General features: G+C 37.1%; 1 protein-coding gene across 2 annotated transcripts; it reads left to right on the top strand.

The window, feature by feature from the left end:
* Nucleotides 1-4,940: 4,940 nt before the first annotated feature.
* On the top strand, nucleotides 4,941-25,720 carry LOC149795132 (uncharacterized). 2 transcript variants are annotated; one of them, XM_089964044.1, is made up of 10 exons: nucleotides 4,941-5,024; nucleotides 6,508-6,590; nucleotides 6,913-7,140; nucleotides 10,343-10,498; nucleotides 11,624-11,838; nucleotides 19,857-20,083; nucleotides 21,755-22,010; nucleotides 23,555-23,773; nucleotides 24,222-24,370; nucleotides 24,815-25,720. In XM_089964044.1, exons 2-10 carry the CDS (start codon nucleotides 6,554-6,556, stop codon nucleotides 25,161-25,163), a joined length of 1,836 nt encoding a protein of 611 aa, XP_089820170.1. In that variant the 5' UTR covers nucleotides 4,941-5,024; nucleotides 6,508-6,553; the 3' UTR covers nucleotides 25,164-25,720. The 2 variants fall into 2 exon arrangements, with proteins under 2 accessions (XP_089820170.1, XP_089820169.1); XM_089964043.1 differs by lacking the exon at nucleotides 4,941-5,024 and adding an exon at nucleotides 5,083-5,719.
* The last annotated feature ends 324 nt before the right edge of the window (nucleotides 25,721-26,044 follow it).

Raw genomic sequence — 26,044 nt, 5'->3', positions numbered from 1 at the left:
ATTCGTGTGGAAATTCAGTTTGCAAACCGAGACCCTGCTGATCCAACGTTGAACGTCATCCTGTATGCAGAATTTGACAATACGATAGAAATCAACAGTTTGAGAGAAGTCATTTTAGACTATTAGAAAGCCATGGAAGACTGTTATCCCTCTTTACCTAGTGGAGAAACTTTGGAGATGAAATGTGAGGAGACCGTGGAAAAAGAAGAATCTCAAGACAAAGACGAAGAAGATATCATAATGAAGTCGAGATGGCCAGAACAAGAAGCCCATTTAGTCTCCTGTTTTGCCAAACACTTGGTTGACAAAATGACGGAATTGATTAAGAAAAATTGTTATGGATGTCAAAACGATCATCCCAGTCAAATTCAACACGATAAATGCCTGATGTTGAGTCAAGAAGAAAAATTGGACGAGTATCTGGACGAAGCTTGGAGTCTCATCTCGAACAAAGACGTGTTGCACCAGTGGTATAAAGACTTGCGTGAACATTCTTGTCCACCATTAACCACTCAAGAGATCCATCGCATCGAAGCTCTCCTGAATCAGAGTGAGGAAACAGAACGAATAACCGTTTATTCGTCAGATATTTTCAAGCAAAAAGTCAGGATCGAATTGACGACTTATTATTACCTGTGAAGAAAAAAAACACAAATCAATGGATACCTGGGAACTTTATTACCTTTTGAACCACAGTTCGTATACGGCTTCTTGGAATCCTGTCGTCTGTGCTAAAGATGAACTCCCTCATCGCAAACCTAAAGACCATCAAGCTTACGTAATCAACACGGACGACAGTCATCTCCCAGGAACCCACTGGGTAGCCGTCTACTTTCCTCAAGAAGGCTGTGTGGAATATTTCGATTCGTGCGGATTGCCCCCTTTGGAAGACGATATCATCGACTTTATGAGAAGAAATGCTCAAACCACCCGATTCAATAACGTGAAATTACAAGGAACAGATTCCTTGGTGTGTGGACAGTACTGTGTGTATTTTCTGCATCATCGCAGCCTGGGCTATTCCTTAGAACATTTAGTGACTCATTTTGATCCTCGTTCTTCTGCTAGAAACGATGTGAAAGTAGATCGATGGTTTTGTGACCATTATGCTTATCTTTTGTCTCAAGCTAGGAAACGTAGTGTCCATCAATGGCCTAATGATTTCCAACAGTGGAAATCACAATTTCATTCACAACGTTGTCAACCCTGTTTAAAGTAGATTGTGAATTGAGAAAAAAATGTTTGTGATTTGAAAAAAATTGTTTGATGTTATAGTGTTATAGTGTTAAAAATGTTAGAGTTGTTGTTTAGTGTTAAGTGATTTTTGAATAAAAAATGTTGTGTTTTGAAAAAAAATGCCTTTGTCTTTTGTTTAGCTATAAAGAATGTTGGATTGATGCTCTTTCATTTCTTACTATCCCTCTCATGACACTCACTGAACGTTGCGGCTCGAAAACCGTGTGGGGGATGTTTTCCTTCACGTCCGCGCTTTAACTTTAAGAACCGGGTTGTTCCCAGTCTAACCATCCATTGTCGACTCATCCTCCAACGAAGATGTGCTCCAAACTAGCTAAGCTCAACGAAGCCTACGTGAATTTGCATAGGGTCAGACACAGTCTGATACCGAAGCCAGAAGAAATAGAGAACGTGAGAATGCTAAAAGTCACTGAAGACCTAATAGAAGAGCTCTTCAGAGAAGAAATGAACAGGGAAAAAGAAGAATGGACAGAAAAGTACAGACTTCAGAGACAGCAGCAACAGCAGCAACAACCTGAAGCTGACAGAGGCTTTGTCGATTGCCGTATCGACACCAAAGAGTTCTTCTTCTCTTTCCGAAGAAGCAGACCTATCGCCAGAAAGTCTATCCTCAGAGGACATCGCATTCTTAGAAACTAAAAAAGAATGCCATAGCAAACAAAAAAAACAGCCCTTTTCAGGGCTACCCCAATACTCTAGAAAAGAAGTAAGGATCGATTTGCCAATGTGTGTGTAGGTAGAGTAGTGTGAAAATAAACACTAACTCTTTTTAAAAATGTGAGGGTATGTGTTGGTGTGTTTGTGTTTGTAAGAGCTCAAGTAAGTTGGTGTGGATAGTAGATTAAAATGATATCTTTTCTTAGTGTTTGAGGTGTATATTTGGAGTTAGATTGAATTGCTTTGCGTATGTGGATAGTCTATTGAAGTGATTTATAAAAAAATTTTAAAATAGTGATGGGTAGCATAAAAAGTGAGTGAGTGTTTCTTTTAGGTCCGCGCGTTGTTGTTTTTTTGGTCATGATCTAGGTAAGATGAATTTTATGTTATTAGGGGGATGTTTTCCTTCACGTCCGCGCTTTCAGTATAAATTGAAACTCGTTCGGCAGTCCAGCTACCCTTGTTGATTGATCAACACCAAAAAATGAACACGAGACTTGAGAAACTGTTGGAGCTTCATGTGCATCTGGAATATACCAGGCGCATATTAAATGAACTGGCCGCGGAAGCCATTGTCGAGGAGGGAAGGATAAGAGAGGAGGAAAGAAGAAACAAAGAAGAGGAGGAGAGAAGATATAAAGAAGAAGAAGAAAGAAGATATAAAGAGGAAAGAAGAAACAAAGAAGAGGAGGAGGAAAAGGAGAGAAGAAATTTCAAAATCCCAGAGAGCGAAAATTGGGATTCTGAAGCGACATATCCTGCCTCTGCTCTCTCCCCCCAAAAGGTAAAAAGTAACTGGGGGATAAGATGTGTATGTGGCGCCAGGCCTGGAAGGTGCCACCATTAACCAGGTGTCCATGAAGTTCCAAACAAAACAGCCCTTTTCAGGGCTACCCAATACTCTAGAAAAGAAATAACGATAGATTTGCCAATGTGAGTAGGTAGAGTAGTGTGAATATAAACACTAACTCTTTATTAATAGTGGAAGGGTATGTGTTTGTGTGTTTGTGTTTGTAAATGCTGAAGTAAGTTTGTGTGAATAGTAGATTATGGATTTATTTATTGATTCTTAGCGTATGTAGAGAGTATAGTTAGGGTTATATTATATGAAATGAGAAAGTAGGGGGATGTTTTCCTTCACGTCCGCGCGTTGTTGGGTCATGATCTAGGTAAGATCCATTTTATGTTTTAGGGGATGTTTTCCTTCACGTTCGCGCTTTGAGTATAAAACTAACAGTGTTGGCCATTGGAACCCATTCTACGGAATAAGCAAACAAGAAGATGCCAGCAGCTTCAGCTTTATACAACGATCTTATGGGAAGTTGGTATTGGATGGTAGATGGATTGAGTGTAGTAGAAAGGGTTGAACGGGAATGGAGGTATGCAGTGACAAAAGACTTCGTCTCAAGACAAGTAACCAGCCTCCACTTATCCGTAAATATTGTAAAAGAAATGATAGAGGATGAGGAGAAGAGAATAAGAGGTTTAATTAACCCACCGTATGTCAAAGTGGGTAAGTTAAAAGAAGCGATAGATCATGTGACGAGTGCAAGGTGCTTTCTAGAAGACATTGTAGAATGGACAGATTGGTGTTTCGCGAAGTGGGGGCTAGAAAAACTTAAGAAAGCTGAAGAACTAATGAGGAATGTGCTGACCGAAGAGGTCAAGAAGATCAAAGAAAAGTGGTCAACGGAAAGAAAAGAAGAAGAAAATAGAAAAAAAAGGGATGAATTCGAAAAACTGAACACAAACTGGATGAAAATCCAAGAGAAGTTCCGGGCCATGGGCCACCCGGACTGGTTGCCGGAAACAGAAAAGAAAAAGAAGAAAGGAATGATGGACAAAATAAGAGGATGGTGGAAGAAGTTAAGAAGTTAAAAGAAGAAGAAGAAAAAACCCAAAGGCCCTTTTCAGGGCCCCCATATATCTCGAAAAGAGATAGCCTTTCCATTGCCTACCCCTTTTTTAAAAATTTTTTTTTAAAATTTAAAAAAAATCCCATGTTAAATTCCCCTTGTACGTATAGTATCCCACGATTTATTGCCATGTTAAATTCCCCTTGTACGTATATGTTCCCACGATTTTTCGCCATGTTAAATTTCCATTGTACGTATATGTTCCCAAGGGGGTCTGTAATGCTAATTTCCATTCTACGTATACTATCCCTATTCACTACTATTAGCATTGTGTTTGTCTGATCTACGGGCTTCGAAGCGCAATGAATTTGTTTTCTAAGTCATTAAACGACATTTTGATAAACCCATCAATTATGAAAAATAATCACTCAAACTAAAACAAAAAATAGAATATAGTATTTATTTTCTTGACCGCCACTACAGCAATTTACATGATCAAAAGTCGCACGTAAAAATCACTCGTGAAAATCCAAAAGAAACAACGCACGCATAAACATAATTGGATATGTGTTTATAAGCCCCTTTAACGCTGGGTCAGTTAAGCTTTCCAAGACGATTCAAATGTTCACTTCATGTATTTTGATCAGGAAAATTTACTTACACGGATGAATTGTGGTACGGCATAGAAATTTTGTATTGCAGTAAATCCGATTCATGAGACATAAATAACAGAATGCACGAAGCGCACATGGTAGACATGATTTATGCATTTACTGACTTATTGTTAGAGGCATTAAGGCTATACTGATCTTATCTCAGAACTATCGCTAACTCTAGATGTGGAACTTGAGGATTGTGTACTTACCTATTACCTATTTAGCTACCTAGCTATCTACCAATATAACGAGTAAAACAATGACACAGACAAAAAGGCATATATATATATATATATATATATATATATATATATATATATATATATATATATATATATATATATATATATACATACATACATACATACATACATACATACGTACATACATACATACATATATACATGTATACATACATACATATTAGATATTACATATCAGGGACAATTAACCTATGTACAATGCCATGATACTTTGAATTTGGAGATCAAATTGAGATAAGAATGGATGATAAGTCATACACAGGTCTGTCTTGAAGTCTACCAATGATTGATCCGAAAACGTGCTTGTACCGTTTATATCTGGAATGTACATTCATGTATGTAGATCTGTATTCGATTTGAACAAAATACATATTAGATTAATGTATCAACATATAGATAAAATATATTATATATTCAACAAGATATGTACCAACCTGAGGCAATTTCTTATTTTGAACGACACGAGTGATGAAAAATACCGTCTGTACTCGCTTATAAGACGAGCCCAACAGCAAACTGTACATACCAATATCTGCCGTCGCATAATGCGCCCACAATTCTGAGTCTGTGCAGTTTGATAAGAATAATCAGAAGAGCAAACAAGACACTGATCTGCAGGCGTATTATGCTTTGGCAGATCACGATCATGATTTTTATTGTTTGCAGTTTGATCAACTAATAAGCGAGTGCAACGGTTATTGCAGATGTGCACACTTTGTAATTTACTCTCCCTCCGTTGGGTGCATTCAAGATACAAAACCTTCGTAATTATCTAATCTTCCTCTTGAAAAATTATACTATTTATGATCAGCCTCTCTCTTTTGGTGAAGATGCAGCTGAGGTTGCATCAAGAGTGTCTAGAAAATGTGACCTTTCAACCTCACCAATCTCTATTTCTCATTCCGTAAGGTTTAACAAATTCATTTATTTACTTCTTATCAAAGGGCTTATCATTTAGTGTACCTATGTATAGAAGTAGCTGCTATCTTGCGTCTCTGCTCATTAGTTATTCTTGAAGTAATATATTACAGTAAGTATATTTTACTTACAATCCTTTAATTACACTAAGATGCAGACATATATATGCAAAAGATTACAGTGTACAAAATTATTTCACGGCATAATTATTGCATGGTGAACAATATAGTCAAATGATGTAGAGAGAATATAATGAGGCATGTGATTACAGTCAAATGGCTTCTGACACGTGTATCGCACTAATAAGTAAAAAGTAATTAGCATGATTTAAACTATTTCCTCTCCAGATTTTATTTGCTGCAGATCTGCTTTCTATTCGGATATTGTTATCTTAAGCAAGGAAACCGTATAGGACAGTTATCTGCTAGGCACTCTCACGAACACTATCAAGTTATATCGAGTATTTATTATTATTTAATGAACAATTGCAAACAAACGTAAAAGCTAGAAAAAAGTTTTTAAATCTCAAAAACAAATATTTACCAATTCTCATTTAATTGCTGACATTTTTAATGTTATTATCCCATGAATGGGCTTGTACTGTAAGATGGGTCATGCATCAAATACGTAAATTGATTCATTCATAATTTCCGAGGTTGAGTCGGAATATAAGTTCAAGTAAACGTCACTTCGTATTTTAGGGAAACACATTAATCTTTCCAATTATGCAAAACTTGTTGGTTTTGCTTTTTCTTGTTTCTTTTTTTAAGATTATAGAGTTGTAACAGTAAATATGCCATAATTATAATATAGTGTATTAATTTTTATATCAAATGCATGATAGATTAATATTTGTACTTGAATCTGCATTAGAATTATGAAATTGCTATCTTTCCATAGTGGAAAAGAAAAATCAGAGTACTTCATGAATTAATAGCCAATACCCATGGAATTATTTGCGGTTTTTATCATCGTAGTGATGGGTGAGTATTACTCTATCTATAATTTTACAAGGAATCATCAATTATTCATCAAGAAATATAGACATTTTATATATAATTGCAGGGGAAAATATTTATTGGTATTAAAGTAAAACCAAACATTTCTAAGTGCCTACAGTGTTTATTATTGTCAGAATTATTGCCAATATCATTGATTTATTTCGCTGCTATGAAGTACATGTTTAGGTTTTCTGATTCTTAAAATCAATAGGCTTTTTATCGTAAATTTATTTTTACCGTCTATTTAATCGTGTTTGATGTAAGCATACTACAGGTTTTGACTTTGCAATGAAAATGTTGCTAGCATCAAGATCCCTAGCTTTTGTGTTGGAGCCGACATTCGCACATGGCTGGATTTTCCACGGTGGGAAACAGTATCATGCAGTGTCGCAGCCGATGAATGCTTTAGATGCCGAAGCCTATTGTCGCGAGCAGAGGGCTATATTAGCAAGACCGGCGTCAGCAGACGAGAATGCTTTTATTGCTGGACTTCTTCCAGGCTCTACCCTTTGGATAGATGCCAGGAAAATTGGTAAGTGTTTGGAGAAAAGTAAATGTGTATGTCCAGGATCGTCCTTAGGGTAAAGCGGTAGCCTTATTTCCCGCGCCTTCGGGTCCCCGCGCTCTAATTGAAGAAAAAAAACAATTATGCATACAACATAACTCCACTGGCGGACCACACTTCTTGCGTGGCGTATTGGGCTTAGGGGGCAAGGGCCAGTTTTTATGTACAAATTTAATGCCGCAATCAGCTATCTAGTATAAAAAATCATAAAAAAAATCAAATACACAATTGAGGTCAAAACTGTCCATATTTTTGGATACCTATATTAAAACAAAGCATAAGAATATTATCCACTTGACCGAAGAGGTCAATGGCAGTTTATAGCAGAAGAAGTTTATGCACCCCAACCCCAAATTTCTACCTGCAATTTTCATGTCCGAATGTCATTTTTAACACCATGTGATGCTCACAGTGCAAACACAAGCCCTTTTCCTAGATGACAATTCTGCAAAACAGTGTGTACTAAACAGGCTGATGCGACTGAAAATAATTGTCATCCAAGCCGTTTTCGAGATATTCTATTTGCCTCAAACTCATGTGTTTACTGCCACGGGACGATAGCTCTTCTTCCTAGCCTTCTATTGGTATTTCACTATCAACATACTGCAGAGTAACTATGGAAGGTGTACATGCCTGACATAAATTTCAAGAACAACACAAGCCCGAAATACCTAGTTCACAAATATATCCATATCTTTAAATAGTAAACAATAATAGTTAAAAAAGTCACACCATAGTCTTAAGTTAAGAAATTTGCCAGGGGCCAATTTACGAAACTGGACCCTGCCACCTTAGCAAGCTACAATGCTAGGCATGTATGTGTCGATGGAGGAGATTCAGTAAAGGGTTGCGATGTCATCCTTGTGCTTTTATAGAGTCGGCCACCTATTGGGTCCGGTTTTAGTCTGTTTGTCACTGCATATGACTTATGAACACACTGGACTAGTGGCAGGTATAAAACGTAAGTTTTACAGAATTAATATTATCTCTACCTTACATAAAAGCGAATGATTCAGGATGTAGGGTATCACGTACGGACGGTGCATAGTTCGTATTACTGTAATAAAGAAGGCCTACACAAGTGAATGTTTTTTATGTATGGTATTAAGTACAATTGTAGTACGTTTGGTATTACTGTAGTAAAGAAGGCCTAAAAACGAACAATTTTGTATGGAGATTATGAAGTACAATTGTTGTATATTTGGTATTACTGTAGTACTGAAGGTCTAAAAATGTGAACGATTTTTAAGAAGAGTGTGACGTACAATTGTAGTTCATTTGGTATTGCTGTAGTACTGAAGGCCTAAAGAAACGAATGATGTTTTATGCATGGTATCAAGTACGGAAGGTGTATAGTTGGTATTACTGAGAGGCTAAGAGTATGATTTATGTAGTATGGTATCATTTACGGACGGACTGTTTTTTGTATTACTGTAATACTAAAAGCCTTAAAGAGAGAACGATTAGTGATGCAATGTATCCTGTACGGTCAGAGTATTAGTCGTATTACTGGTATACTGCAGGCCTACAAATGTAAATGATTTTCTTTATATATAGCATCAAGTACAATTTTACAACGGTTGATAATACAGTAATACTTAAAGCTTAAAATGTGAATGAGTTTATGGTACCAAGTACGAAAGAAGTACCTTGGTATTACTGCAGCAATGTAGGCCTAACAAAGTGAATGACTTATGATGTAGGGTATCAATCACGGAATGTATATTTTTCTGAATTAATGTAATGTAATAAATTTGGAGTACGCGCATTTGTTTATAGAGCTCCGTTTTAATGAACTCTTAGATTTTAGTTATTACTTGATTGATTATGGGAAGTCGGTCCTGGGGAGATATTCCTCACACCGAAATAATTAGCCAGTTACTACGAGCAAACGTCACGGAATGAAGTGTTTCCATGATGCCATGGTTTATTTTTGGTGAACTCAGGTCAGAGCCGGATTAGCGTCCCTGTCGTTCAATAGTCCCTATTAAAATATAGTAGTGTACATTGATTGTGTGACTCCAGGAACAGCATTTATGATTGGAGACTGGTAAATTACACGATGGAATAAACGAGAAGGGTCTATGCCGTCGTTGGCAGGCACCTTGTATTGTTGCCATGGTGGTAAATGTGATGGTCGAGTTACAGGCGAAATGTGCCTTAAAACCATGATTTGACTGGCCCAAGGTGGCCTAGCAAAAATAGTTCCCTGTATTTGGGGGAGTTGTATAGTTTTACGGTGTGAAATACTTACGGTACGTTACGGAAAGTTAACGAAGTGAAACCATGCAGTACAGCGATTGATAGACAATGGGGAAGTTGTGACATCTGTGGCCTTGTATTAATTAGAGCAAAATTATTTATAGAATGGATACGTTGGACTTTCTAGTTTATAACTGTTGTTGTATAGTTGTCTTTGGAATTGGGGGAAACTTATGACTTCTAGCGGAATCGCGCCAGGGTTTGACGTAGCTCGGTCAAGAACAAATAAAACCCCGTGGATTGTCACAGTAATAAAAAAGGCCAAACTTTCGAATAATTTATATGTTAGGTAGGAAGGACGGAAAGTGTGTGGTTTGTATTACTGTAATACTGAAAGCCTTAAAAGTGAACGATTTATTATGTAGGGCATCAATTACGGAACTCATTTATTTGATATTAGCGTAATGCTGAAGGCCTTAAAAGTGAATGATTTATGATGTAGAGTATCAAGTAGGTAAGGTATTTGGTTGGTATTACTGTAATGATGAAGGCCTTACAAAATTGAAAAAGAAATACTTTTAATATTTTTATCATTTTTATGTTTTCCATTAGAAACGTTCAGTTTTATGAAACAGTGCACAGTTCATGCCCAACACACTATCAGCATGTCTTGCCATCCCAGTATGCACTTTTTACATTTTTAGGACAAACCTTCAGTTGTTTGACATATCAATCTGAATTTAAATGACTGTACAAACTTTAGCAACTAAAAATGTATTTTTCAGTTCTGCTAAAACTATCGTTTAAAGGATGTTGCAAATTGTCATTGTTGTGGTATTTCTAAATTGAATGCAGACGTAAATTACCTAGGAGTTAAACTTAGGCGATCTAAATTTAGTTTATTGTAAATTAATATATCGGTTCAAAAAGAATGCTAATCCGATTGTTCAATTTATTCGTATTCTAGGTAACGAATACAGGTGGTCCGACGGAACAGCATTGGCGTGGTATAAATGGGATAGTCATCAGAATTTTCATGATGACTGTGTAAAAATCAGCGGACAAGACACTGATTGGCTTGACGTCAGTTGTCAAGGAACCTCGGCCTTTGTCTGCCAGAAAGGTAAATGTTAATAATGCAATAAAGTCCATATCTGCAGTGAAATTAATAAGCAAATCTGAAGAAATAGCATCATATTATCTGTAACACCCACCCCCGACACAGACGCACAATTTTTCATGAATCATGAACTGAAGCTGACATGATAACTCCACTGATGGGACAGCGACTTCAGGTGGCCTAAATAATTTCAATTGGCTGACCCTTTGGGGTGGGGTGGTGGTAGTTGTTCAGTACGAAATCAGGACCTCATCTCACCTCCCAAATAAAACCTTATGCGAGGATAAATCAATTTTTATACTCTTGTTTAGGCGAAACGGTGTTTTTTCTTTCTTCGTAATTGTCATATGTACACAAAAATGAGGTTAACTGCGAAGCATTTTGGTGCAGAAGATTCAACACTTGACTGGCTAGAAGCTATTCATACCCAAGGAATACTCTCTAAGGCATGAGAGAATTGTATATTAATATACTCAGAATTATACATGAAAGTGTGTGCTTGATTTGGATTTCTTAACGTAGCTTCAAAATGTTTTCAGTCATATCGCTATGATGTCTGCAGTGTGGCAGTTTATGGTGATGTTAAGCACTGGGTCATCATGATGCAGACATGTAGCATCATGTCCCACCCATTCACATTATCCTGACACCAGGTCAACCAGTTCTAACACTAACCTTTTAATGATGAGCGTTAAGCGAGGCAGCTGCAATATCCATTCTGAAATAAGTATTTGGTATGACTATGCCTCGTCTGGCACCCGCAACCAGCCGCATCCGTGGTGGACTCTCTAACCACTTAGGCCACCTTAGCGGTTATACATGAAAAGGCTTAATAACAGCATTTTGTTGGTGTCAACAAACAAGAAATGGTTGTTGAATTTGTTATATACTTTTGTAAATAGATTACTTACGATTGCCATTCCATTGCGTTGTGAACAACAGCTAGGTGAATTTTATAAGAACTGAGTGAGCTCGTAGACCTTAATGGCAACGAATAATAATGACGTCGATGATCGCGGCGATTTCACAGCATATTGCATGTAGCCAGCGAAAGACCATATAATCAACAATAATCAATGTAGACAGTAGTAAGGAAAGTTTATACAAAGTCATTGTGTATTTTTCTAGTGGGGACAACTTCAAACACTGCATGCGCACCGGTCGGTCATGTGTATACTGTGGCATCTGCAGCGGAGATCACAAGCCGACAAGCTGTCATGCAGCCTGGAGACATCTTGCAGTTGGCAGACGGGATTTACCATGATCTCCGTATTCATCTGACCAAAAGCGGTTTAGCGGACTGTGGGAAGAAAATTTATCTGCGAGCTAAGGCACCTGGCAAGGTATTTCTCACCCTTGCGACAGAGAAATCGACTTGTTTTGCTAACCTTACTTTTCCTGTCTCAGTCTAGTCATCTCAGACCAGTCGTCTCAGTCAAGGTGTTCACGCGCTCAGAACTATTTTTAACAAAAGAAACCCTTGTTGTCTTCTGCTCTGCCTGACGTAGTTGTACTAAAATCAAACAACAACATCACAACATCAACACATATATAACAAAAACACAGTAACTTAAGTTAAATCCATCTTTGAGAACACACCATACAAAAATATTTCGAGAATGACAAATGCTTGCTCATTCCACACAACATGGTCAAATTTATCCTATATGCAGTCCTAGCTCAGTACAATTTTAAATCAGCGTCATTAAATGTAGCTAAAGCAACTAATTAGTTTTAAATACTTCGTGTGAAACAAATTATATACTATTAGCTACATTAAATGACGCTGACCTGAAAATGACTGTGCTACAGATAGGATAAAATTCTCAATGCTGTGTGAAATGAACAATATAACAGAAAACACTGATCCATGACTATAGACCTATACACTTCATAGCCTCCCAACTCTCTTAACAAATACGGATAAATTAGTAACAGCCAGAAAAGTGTTATATAAAACATGCGTTTTCCTAATTTTGTTAAGCATCTCCATTGTGACCCGGTTGAATCAAAAATATACCTACAATATTAAAGGACAAATAATACACTTATCAGCCAGAAGGAATCATTTATCCGTCAGCACATTAATCCATAAGCAAACTTTACTGTAGCACTTGCCATGTTTCCAGGACAGAAAATAAATGTTCAAAGAATCCGTGAACTTGAAAGGTTAGCACATGGTTATCCGCTAGAGTCCGTTTTTAGAGGGTCTATTCTACACGGGGGTAATTTTACAATCAATATTAATGACAACACAAGTATGTCACACAGTTTCACCTCCTCCAAAGAAAAGAATAGTTATATACGATAGTGACACAGATCTCTAATTACCCATGAATAATCTAAAGAAAGATGTTACTCTTCGTTACAGCTTGTACTAAGTATAACTACAGTAGAGCTGAGTAGCCTATATCGTTTTATTATTTACAATATAACTTTTCAAAATTGGAACTGATGGAAATAAGACAGTTTCTTATAATATTAATTATTTGTTGTCAATTTCATATAACATCCATATATTAAATGTGATAATACCTCATTATTATGCGACGTTTTATGTTGTTATTTTTCTTTGCTCACGCGTATAAACTGTGTACTTCATACGCAATGGTCACACCACAGCCCTCATTAACATAGTTATATTCATGCGCCGCATGTAAACATTGTACGTGAACACTGGTGCAGAATTATTTTTACTTTAAAGGAAAATATTGGGTGAGAAAAATAATCTACTGTGGGGTTTGGACTGAGACAAGGAAATCCCAGTCGCGGGTTTATATTATATGTCTCCCCACGAGGCTTGCCCGAGTGGGGAGACAAATAATATAAACTCTTGAATGAGATTTCTTTGTGTCGGTCCAAACCCCAACATAGATTCTATATGTCATCGTGCATTGGCACATAGCATGTGTACAGTATAAGGGAACAAACTTGGTAGAAAAGCTCAGTATCGCGATATCAGATGTCTCAATAATTTGTACTGTGAGAGTGTTGTAGCAAGCACTGAACGCTACACACTGAATTTTTACTGCTACACACTGAATTTTTGCTGCTAAGCTCAGGGCTTAAGACAATTATTTTGTATTACGTAACTTATCTGGACAAAGCACAAGAAAGTAGCCTTCTACAAAGAACGATTTTTAAAATAAGTCAGGATGATTCACTATTTACGGAGAAAGTTTGTTTGTGACTTAATGACAAAGTCATTTACTGAGCATACTTTGGACATCATAGAGTCGCTTTATCCATAACACTCGAAAAGTGACGCTGAATACCCATTAGCTCTTGCATGTTAAAATCGTAACTTCCTTGTGCGAGTTGTCTCATTATGTTGTATTTACAGAGCTCCTTGCCACTTAAGGTCATGTAGATCTTATGTCCATAGTGGCGTTGATAATATGATCTCATTCTGTTTTATGTTCAAATCTTCTTTATACACAACCTAAAAGATGAACTTATTTATTACACAACTGCTATGTTTGAAAAAAATATCACCCTGTTTATGCAAATTCTCTTTTATAATATGATGTTCTTAGTCTAGGGCGATATATGTTGTGCTGTTAATAGCTATATTTAGTGTGATTTATACTGTGCTATGTTTAGGACGGTGTATAATGTGCTGTTCTTGGCTATGTTTAGGACGGTGTATACTGTGCTGTTCTTAGCTATGTTTAGGACTGTCTCTACTGTGCTGTTCTTGGCTATGTTTAGGACGGTCTATACTGTGCTGTTCTTGGCTATGTTTAGGACGGTCTATACTGTGCTGTTCTTGGCTATGTTTAGTACGGTCTCTACTGTGCTGTTCTTGGCTCTGCTTAGGACGGTCAATACTGAGCTGTTCTTGGTTATGTTTAGGACGGTCTATACTGTGCTGTTCTTGGCTATATTTAGGACGGTCTATACTGTGCTGTTCTTGGCTATGTTTAGGACGGCCTATTCTGGGCTGTTCTTGGCTTTGTTTAGGACGGTCTCTACTGTGCTGTTCTTGGCTATGTTTAGGACGGTCTATACTACGCTGTTCTTGGCTATGTTTAGGACGGTCTCGACTGTGCTGTGCTTGGCTATGTTTAGGACAGCCTATTCTGTGCTGTTCTTGGCTATGTTTAGAACGGTCTATACTGTGCTGTTCTTAGCTATATTTAGGACGGTCTATACCTAGCTGTTCTTGGCTATGTTTAGGACGGTCTATACCTAGTTGTTCTTCGCTATGTTTAGGACGGTCAATACTGAGCTGTTCTTGGTTATGTTTAGGACGGTCTATACTGTGCTGTTCTTGGCTATATTTAGGACGGTCTATACTTTGCTGTTCTTGGCTATGTTTAGGACGGTCAATACTAGGCTGTTCTTGGCTATGTTTAGGACGGTCTCTACTGTGCTGTTCTTGGCTATGTTTAGTACGGTCTCTGCTGTGCTGTTCTTGGCTATGTTTAGGACGGCCTATTCTGTGCTGTTCTTGACTATGTTTAGGACGATCGATACTATGCTGTTCTATGCTATGTTGAGGATGGTACTGTGCTATTCTTGGCTATGTTTAGGACGGCCTATACTGAGCTGTTCTTGGCTATTTTTAGGACGGTCTATACTGTGCTGTTCTTGGCTATTTTTAGGACGGTCTCTACTGTAATATACATAGTTATGTACATAGCTGCACAGAAATAGCCTCACCCTAAATTGTATCGCTTTCCAGATTGTATTTATTTAATCTGTCAGTGAAACTTGTCACATTTTTCACGAGTAGCACTACAGCAAACGAGGTTTACACATAATATTTAGATACCTCGTATGTTTTGTGCCTTACATCTGTATATTACCTAAGAGTATATCCAGGTAAGTAAAATGTTAAGTAATAATAACTGTTTCTTTTTTTAATTGAGAAATTGCATTTTATGATGTGAATGTTAACCATGCCTCTCTAAATTCTGAAGAAGAAAAAAACATATCAGGCAATATGTAGTTATCTCAGATAAACCTAGTTTACCTGACAGATATATATTTATTACTTGACTCTAGTTCACATTATCTCCAGATTAAAGAATTTGCAGATGTGCCAAATTGTCCATCTATTTTATGAGAAATTGCAATATCTGATACGTATGTTAATCATGGCTCACGAAATTAAAAACAAATTCAGGTAATTATGCTTTCCTCGCATATGCCTACATTATTTTGTATGTCACAATACCTTATCTGTACTTAATAAGCATTTTGTCAAGATAATTTAAATTGGCAGGTAGTGCGAACCTCTCAGATGTTACATTACTTTAGATAACATGCATTTCAGGGTAGGTAATGCTGGTTAAATTACAGTGTCATGTGACGTATTCCATCTGTCTGAATTGTTTGATTATTATTATCACATATTGTCAATGATTACAGACAACTCTGTGACGTTTGCACGCATTGGGGTGGGGTTCTTCCAATATAATTTAATTAAATTATGATGAAAGTTCCACCCTGGCTAGTGAGGTTAGAAAGTTAAATTAGTGACGAGGTAGATTTACAGCTCTGAGCCCCCAGTCAGCTATGCCAACGGCTAAATTATAAGAACACGAAGATGAAATTCAATCAATAACAATTTAATAAATTCGATAATTTAAAAACGATAACTTCCAATCACTCGTCTTTCCCTCGACCAAGTGACAGCCTAATTCATCCCGTGATTTACAGTGTGAGTTCGATTTTTCCCGACCTTGCATCTACTCATCTCTTTCTTTCCCGCTAATTCCTTCCTTCTTTCCGTTCTTCTAACTTTGTCTCCGTTTCCCTCTCTACTATCTCCTCCTCCAATTTCGCTCCCAGACTTCAACTTCTCCTTTTTTCTCCTTTCCTCCGTCTCTCTATCTGAGACTACGGGACCAAACTGTAATGGGCTGTCCCTCAAAGCTTCCTTATTTGAAGCTCTCTGTACTTAGAATTTCATGCTCTAAGATTTTCCCGCCAATAACGAATGGCTATTCGGAGTTACGCTAACCTCTCCTCTGGGTAATTTCTCTCAGCGAACTAATTCTTGCCGGAAGACGCGGAGGTCTCATTCTACCCAAATCAAGGTCTCTCCCCTATCTCGATTCTGATTGGGGGGGGGGGGCGCTGTGACCCTGTCCAATCGTCTTAGCGGCCAGTTCAACCTGTCTGTCTGTCTGCAGGGAAAAGAAGTTAAGACACTCCCACTTCTTCAGGCAACTTCTTTTGATCTTGGACAAACATTTCCACACCTAGGTGATAATTGGCTATCTGTGACTTCGCAACTCCGAGGTCCGGCTCTCCACTTCTAGCTACGGCAATCTTACGGCAATGTTTAACATCAAACAATGGCTTGTCAGAATTACTTTGATTATACATGTTTCAACTGGGCTAATCTGGGACGGGGTAAACATGACAAACTCATGTAACGAATCTGTGAATCCCTCACAACAGCCGTCCTTTTATTAAAAATACAACCTGCACACAAGTCACACACACACACACACACACACACACACACACACACACACACACATGCATACATACATACATTAGATGCATATATAAACAGATGCATACATAAACTGAAATATTCTTATACAAATCTTTAGATAGTCTGTGTACAGAGAACATGCATCATTTGACTAAAACCAATTAAAGCTGAAAATGAAAGTGAAAAAAGTGTTGGACAAGGATGGTTCCTCAAGAGCATTTTGTTACTAACATTTAGTTCCTTTGAACTGAGATTCTATCTGATACTGAACAAATTCCATTAGGTTTGTAGCTAGAATACGTTCCAAAATAATAGTATGTCCTGGTACTGAACGAAAAACAAAAAATAAAAGAGAGCAAATATGCTGAGATCGAGCATCTGTATTCGAATGGAAAATATTTATCGTAATATTTTCCAATATTTTTTTGTTTTGTTTTGTACCCTCGATCTGTCGATGTTTACATTGACTGTAATTGTAGCATTAGTTATTTCAGTTGCATAAATTTCCACAGAATCACTGCCCATTTCATAACATATCGCAAATCCCGATACACTATAATCTAAATGATAGCAAGTTCCTAGTTCTAGTTTTACGTCACATCCGTATACATATCAGGGACGGGTAATACTTGCTACAGCTTTTATGAGGGTCATAATTTTCCAAGCAATTAAACGTTTCAATATGTGGAGGATATTTGATTGAAACGAATGAATAACGGATATATTTCATCGACTGGGTGATAAAATCATTATTTTCATTAGTGGCTAAGCCACTTTTGAAAAGTACTTAAATTTTTCACTCACAGGGTGAACTATATCCGTTATTCATTCGTAGAAAACACATTTTCCTTTTATTGTAATACGCCAAATGAGTCTCTTTACCGAGCGAATCCACTCCTCGCGTGAATTCTGAAAGATGTCATTTGTTTCCCCCTTATTTCCAAGGGATTCTCGACAACTGTTGCCTACTGGAAATTCTAACATGGCACCAAGACTATAAATAATTTTCCTGTTATCAATAAATGATCACAGATATCACAACTTTACACTCGCATAACAACTTCACAACTGCATAGTTTCTCCTTATTAGCTTCCGGTAACGTAGCGCCAGCACTTCAGGCCGTGAAAATATAAATACAACTCAAACATTAAATACAGGGAACTATTTTCCTATTTTATTTCTAGGTCAGTCAAATCAAGACATGAAGCCATATTTCTCATGTAACTTACGCCGTATTTCCCATTCTATCAACAAAAAAGCGGCCCCAGAACAATTCCTTCTCAATTATTCCACTGTACAAAATATCAGTCCCTATCACAAATAGTTCACATGGAGATACACAATCAATCAACACATTTAGAGTTTAATAGGACCTATTTGGCTAAAGGCTCGGCTCTGACCTGAACTCACTACGAAACTAAACCATGCCATCATGAAACACTGCACTTTTGTTACGTTTGTCCTAGCAATTGGATAATTACTCGGGCTGATAAATATTTCCCCAACACCGATTTCCCATAATTAATCAACTAATCAATAAAATCTATCATAATAATCCTAATCAGTCCCGTAGTCTGGTAGACCGCTGGGGCACTGCACAAGACCTAACAACCAGCTTCCTCCAATCCTCTCGATTTTCCGTCTTTCTCAGTGAGCCTGTCCACTCTCGAATGTTATCTTCCCACCTCTTTCTTTGCCTGCTCCCTTTCTTCTTCCTTGCACAGTGCCTTGCAGGGTTGTCTTGGTAAGTCCTGATGATTGTGAGGCATGCAATACAATCTAATAAACATATAAAATGGGGACGTAAATACAAATGGCCCCAGATTTATTACATTATTTCATGCTCAAACATATTGGCTGGCGCAAGATGTACTTACTGTATAACAAACTATAGTAGCAGATTTCTTACTGGATCCTGCGCGATGTCACCAGTTTACCGTATATGTTTTGTTGTGTTTTGCGATTATTCGCAAAGAAAATATAAACAGTTACATAAGTCACCTTCTCAATTCAAAATAAAATATCTCATTAAGAACAAAATTATAATCTGAACGGTGTCGGATTTGAACTCTTACCAGGAGTCGGCCGCATATTACCACTCTGCCATGTAAGTATCTACGAATAACTTCGGATTTCACGGTAATCACGGTTATCCATACGGTAGTGTAAATATTTATTGTATTTCACTCCAGTGGATTATCAGTTTGTTTTACCTAGAAAAGCCAGTAATTCATGGCCTTGCATGAAATAAAACTTTATAATAGCAACGAATACGAGTTCATCAGTATCATAGACGCATAACAATATTTTGGTTGGGATGGGTTAAGTCCACTTTAGTATATTTTCCTACTAGATAATTTTCAGATCTGTAAGGAGACCTCTGACTGGTTGATTTAGGTAATGTTAAATCCATTATGCAGGTAATTGCATAACGTTTTTCGCATTTGTTACAGGTGTTGCACTTTCTCATCAAGATACACAAAATTGCTTTATCTACTAATTTTGAATTATCAGGAGATAGGTAATGTATAGACACATGTGGCACGAACAAAGTTTATATGAGGTAAAATAAACTTTTACATTTTGTGCATTTCGCTTGCATTTTGACTAGCATTACCTATTCTGAAGCATACTTTATTGAAGTTAATTCACGGGAGCCTTCCTTAAAAATCATAAGAATTCAGCCAATATAAAGCTGTCTGCAAATAGCATTAATTAGTTTAGTGTAATAAATAGATAACGGCCAGAAAAACTAAGTTTTTTTTTCTGGATACCTGCCTTGAAGTTCTAAAAAAAGTGAAGACACGAACACTTTCCTCTAGATGATTCGAATTGGGTTCATGTAATAGGTACATAACGGTTATATAAAACAGGCTAAATCTAATAAGTGTTCTTTGTTTGATCAGGTGATATTGAAAGGAAATACCCACATCCAGTACTCTGGCAACTATATCGATGTGGAAGGAATGCAGATTACAGGCCATACTTCACATCCGGAAGTGGCAGTCACATTTGACAAGGGAACTCACCACAACCGCTTTGCCGAGAGCGCCATTGTGAATTTCAATCCAAGCAACACGCCACATAAACACGTTTGGGTGGAGATCTGGGGATCACATCATACCGTAGAGAGGTAGAAACATATTTCCTTGATATTTTACGTCAAATTATAAACCTTAAATTTACGAATGACAGGAAGAATCTGTAAGTACGAAGTTTTTAACTCCACAATTTGAATGCAATACTGATGCAGCTTTTAAATATTAAATACTAAAATTGATATCGAATATGAAGTCTTATTACCGTATAGTGATTATGTCTTTCTGTCTCTGGTTACTGCATATTGCTAAAACAGTGGTGTTTAGTCTCCTGATTTTAAAATCGTTGTCATGCATCTGAATTTAATTTACATGAAACATTGAAAATATTAACATTTATTTGTTAAAATTATTCCAAAATATACATTACAAAAATAAATATTGTTTATGTACTTATTACAACAGGTGTTTATACTGTACGAATATAACTTCTCTATTACTGAAATGGTAATGGTATTTTTTTCAGTCCTCATTATTTGCAGTTCTGATACTTTTATGCTCCTTGTACGTGAGCAGGACTGTTTGACTAACATTGGCCCGATTCATTTAATCTCTCTGCACCTCATGGCATAGTAATTGACAATAAACACATTTTAGTGCATTATTCCATTGTTATTTTTGTCACGATAGACAATGTATTTTGAGAACGTGTATCCCCCTTGCATTTATTAGCATTTCTAACAAATAAAGTATGGTCGAACCAAACCAAGAAACAATATAGATTATCCATGTTGTTCAAATACAATTTTTGTATGTCTTCTCTAAGCATGCTTTGTTTATCTCTTATGATAAGCTTGTATCGACTTGCAAATTACCATTGTCCATTATTCATTATTATTTATTCCGTTAGCACTTAAAGACCAAATAACCCTTATCTGGATCTCGTTCATGAGTACTAGCACACCACGATTTGGATCTCATTCATGAGTACTAGCACATCACGATTTGGATGTCATTTATGAGTACTAGCACATCACGATTTGCGTTTCATTCATGAGTACTAGCACACCACGATTTGGATCTCATTATGACTACTAGCACATCACGATTTAGATCTCATTTATGAGTACTAGCACCTCACGATTTGGATCTCATTTATGAGTACTAGCACATCACGATTTGCATTTCATTCATGAGTACTAACACATCACGATTTGGATCTCATTCATGAGTACTGGCACATCACGATTTGGATCTCATTCATGAGCACTAGCAGATCACGAGTTGGATCTCATTCATGAGTACTGGCACATCACGATTTGGATCTCATTCATGAGCACTAGCAGATCACGATTTGGATCTCATTCATGAGTACTAGCACATCACGATTTGGATCTCATTCATGAGTACTACTAGCACCTCACGATTTGGATCTCATTCATGAGTACTAGCACATCACGATTTGCATTTCATTCATGAGTACTAGCACATCACGATTTGCATTTCATTCATGAGTAGTAGAACACCACGATTTGGATCTCATTCATGAGTACTACTAGCACATCACGATTTGGATCTTATTCATGAGTACTAGAACACCACAATTTGGATCTCATTCATGAGTGCTAGCACATCACGATTCTACATATATTCATCGCAATTAAGGAAAGATTGATTTTTGGAATGTTTTCATGCTAGGAAAATATTGCTACTACTTTCAAGAGTGTTTTGATTTTCACTATTTGAGCTCTCTTTGTGCGATCCAGGAACGCTTTTGTCGGGAAAACATACCTAGGTGAACTGTTGAGGGTAAAAGGTGATGCCTCAAGCACTAGAGAGTCATGGGGACATCGAATCGCTTACAACTATTTCGGACCCAGGTCAGTGCCGTCAAATGGCGGGGAATCGATACAGATTGGACTGGAAAACCACCAACACCATCTGGAGACCGTCGTGGAATACAACTACTTCTTCAGAAACCTAGGCAATCATTCGGGAGATGTGGAAACTATCTCCATAAAGGTTTGGTTCATTTATAGTGAATTAAGTTTGAAATTTACTGGGATAGCTGCTTCATTCTCTGCTGATAATGTCAAACAATCCAAAGCTATGTAATTCCGCCAAAATAGGCTTCTGCCTTTCGACAAATACTTTTGGTTACCCGAGTAGCGACACTCTAGTCGAAATATAACCTGATTCATCCGATTCACTTCGATTTTCATTTTCATCGCATTCCAAAAGAAAGAAAAACCTGGGCCTCAAACACAAAACAACGAACAAACAAAAACAACAAAACAAAAAAGACGAAACAAACTAAAATAGAAAAAAAAACGAAGTGTAACGAAACTTATCTTATTATTATTTTTACATCATGCTTTTATAACGTCATAAAGTTGAAGACACCAATAGTTTCACAAGGGATGAATTGAAAAGATATCTTCTTTACGTAAACTGTCTGGAAATTTGCACGTGTTTTCCCGTCGACTGATATCTGTATATTTTCTGTGCAGATACAGTTAAGTAGGCTTTGTCTAGACGAGACCTGCTCTTTTCTACCACAACTTGATTAGACAAGACCTGGCCTTGTCTACCATATTTGACCTTTTGTACCACAAGTCGGTTTAGATGAAACCCAGCACGTTCTGTCACAATTCGATCAGACGAGACCTAGTCTTTCGTACCACAACTCGAGTAGACGAGACCTAGCCTTTTGTACCACAACTCGACTAGACTAGACTAGACCTTGCTCAATGACAAGACCAGGCATTTACTAGAACAACTCGATTAGACTCGACCTGACCTTTTTACCACAACTCGATTAGACTAGACCTGACCTTTTCTATCACAACTATATTCCCACTAGGAAGAAATGGAATGCAACTTGCGTCACCTTTTATAAGTTACAGTTAGTGGAATCCTCCTGTCCTGGCTATGCTGGATAGGCCACGGTGGTCTCCCAGTATGACACTTTACTCTAAATTGTTCAACAGTATATCCTTGAATGACCTGATGTGTTGTTAAACAGCAAGCCATGTCAAGCCATTTAGTTCCATTTATTATTTGCAGTTCTAATCTTATTTGTAGGGTCATCGAGAGTGAATGTGTGAGAAAGTCATCAGTGAGGCTACTTGTTAATTTATTTATAAAGATACCAATTCTATTCTATAGCGACAAGACAGATACGGAATAAAACAACGACTTCTCGCTCAATGTTAGATCGTCCGTGCTCTAAGCTGACGGGGTTTGCTCTCAATATGTCGCTATAACTTTATTGAGACTTGTTCAGTAGCAGCTGCCCCGCCTCCTCCCCCTATAAAAAAAACAAACAATTAATGACGAATAAATGTGAAATAATGTGAACACTTGATACATAGGTGATTATGTTTCAAAGAATGGAATGATTAACAACTTGTAATGCAGTTTCAACTCTCGTGAAATAAATGAAGAATGGCACCAACAAGACCCACTTAAAATTACAAATCTAGAATCTGTGTTTTTCCGATCGAGAATGTGGTAGATTCAGTACGAAAGTCAATTTAAGAAGTTACATTGTTTGTCTTTTGCAGTCGAGCAACAACACGGTGCGGTATAACACGTTTGAAGATTGTGGTGGATTATTATCATTCCGATTCGGTGACATTAATATTGCCGAAGGAAACTTCTTCGTTTGCCATCACGTTGACGGATGTGGCGGTGTGCGCATGCGTGGAAGCCATCATAAAGTCATCAACAATTATATAGACGGTGCCGCACATGGAGGAATCATCCTCATTTCAGACGAGATTGTAAGTAGTTGTATTAATAGTGGTGATAGTGGCGGAGGTAGTAATATTAGATCTAGTTGTAGTGTAAGTAGTAGTAGTAGCAGCAATACAAACGTCAGTAGTAGTAGTATTAGTATGTACAATTTTTTTTAGCCAAGAGTGAATCCAGTTGTACTTGAATTTGAAAATGCTAACATATGATATGCTTATGTAAAATCGAGAAGCGAAACCTAATGAAAGACAGAAACAATGGGAAAAAAATCATAGGTTAACTGTACGGATTTATTCTTTGATTATGCAGCACACTTTGTCTAAAATTACTGTCTCATTTTGTAGAGGTATACATTATTGCTTCCATTTATTCCTTAGTATTCATTTAATATAGTAAATAGTAAACTTAATGGTACTTGCTTTATTGTTAACGCACTTTCTAAAGAACAAATAAATTCCAAATCTTTTGTCTAAACAGGGTAACCGGAACTTAATCGCTTTCAACACATTATACAGTTGTGATACATGCATACAAATTGGAACCGGAAGCGGTAAACACACTTTGTCTGACAATATTTTCTCTAACAACGTGGTCGAGGGACACAGTTCCCACTCTCATCTAGTATGGTAGGTAGATTTCAAATGGGCCCAGTCCACTATAAAATTCATACACATCTTATACCTATATAAAATAATAGGTACAATATTTCATCCGACGAAATTTGAAGAAACGGTTATCGAGAAGCTTTCCTTTATTTGAAATTTTAATTTAAAGTGCAGAATTCATCTGAAAAAGAATAGAACAAAAATTCATTGAGTTTAGCAATTTGTAAAGTAAGCGGGCTTGCCGAAAAAATATAGTGGGATTGGGATTGGAAGATGATAGCAGTGTGTCATCATTTTAATTACTTTTTCAGACTGTAATAATATAGATGATTAATTATTACTATGGAAACATTAAAAACCAAGTAATAAATCTACACGAACCTTCAGTACAATCTGCAAGTGACATCGAAGGAAAACATTAACTGTTTACACGCTTTGCACTCCGTATTTCTTTTTGTTTTACAGGTCTGGATCAGAGAACAATAGCCTTTTTGAAGCCAATGTAATGTATAATGGCCAAATAACAAACCATAGATATAGCAGTAACATCGTTTCGAATCTACATCTAGTCAAGAATGATTTGGGCCTTTTCGTCCCTGCGACAGGCAGCCCAGCTCTCCAGACAGCATCGGGCTCGTACAGTCATGTGGTGCATGACGATATTCTCGGGAGGGCGCGCACGAAACAACCGACAGATATTGGTGCAGTTTTGGCAGACGTATCAACGACTGAGTACGCGCACAGAAAACCTTTACACCGAGGGGATGTGGGACCGACATGGGCACCAGATGATTCCCATTTGAACGGTCACTAGGATTGTTGGATTTTTGTTCATCTAATGACTGACTTCGTGCTCAAGTCATTGTTTTATTCAATTTGTTCACGTCATGTTTGTATTCTATTAGACTATCATAACAAAATAAATATTCATTCAAATGATTGATAATGAATATCGGTAATTGTCGAATAAAATGATTAATTAATGTTATTGATTACTAGCTGTCCCACGTTTCCCCCATTTTTAGATGTAATTAGATTATGCGACATACTAGTATGTTAAAATATCCATAGACCCGAGTATTTCTAGCTTGTATTGAAAAATGAGAAACGTTGGCCTTTAAACAGTAACATTGTCTACCGTGTTTGATCTCATTTTACGCTTTTTTGTTTTAATAGCAAAGAAACTCCGGCATATGATATGTTTCTGTAATTGCCGTCCGTTTATCTGTCATAATCAACGTTCAGGTTAGGTTCTCCGGAAAGAGCTCTGTTTTTTAGGTACTAATTTTCCGTAAAGAAAGCAGTTTCTGTGTTACGTTTCCCACGAATTTCTTTTACTTTTACAATCTTGTATTAGTTGATTAAGTGGCAATAAACCATGTTTAAAACAGCAGCAAGAAAGAATACGCTATGTTAGTTTATTTCAGTATACAAAATTATATTAATAGTTTTAACCATGAGACATATGTATGAAGCAGGGTTCGTAGCCAACTTGACAAACATCAGAAAAGGCAATAATTTTAGCCGTTAGCCTAAACAAAATTAAATTAGCCTCAAAATTTAACCTTGTTTGATATTAGCCTTAAAAAGCCGTAATCAGCCATGAATTTTTTCGTTTTCGGGGTTGGGGGGGTTGGGTTGGGGGTGTTTTTTCTTCTTTTTTTTGTTGTATCTTACGGGTGTTATGGTAGATTT

This window comes from Sinohyriopsis cumingii, chromosome 7 (assembly GCF_028554795.1).
Source record: "Sinohyriopsis cumingii isolate HCF-2022 chromosome 7, ASM2855479v2, whole genome shotgun sequence".
Taxonomy (NCBI): domain Eukaryota; kingdom Metazoa; phylum Mollusca; class Bivalvia; order Unionida; family Unionidae; genus Sinohyriopsis; species Sinohyriopsis cumingii.
The sequence above is the reverse complement of the archived record's forward strand: the minus strand, read 5'-3'. Positions and strand labels throughout refer to the sequence as shown.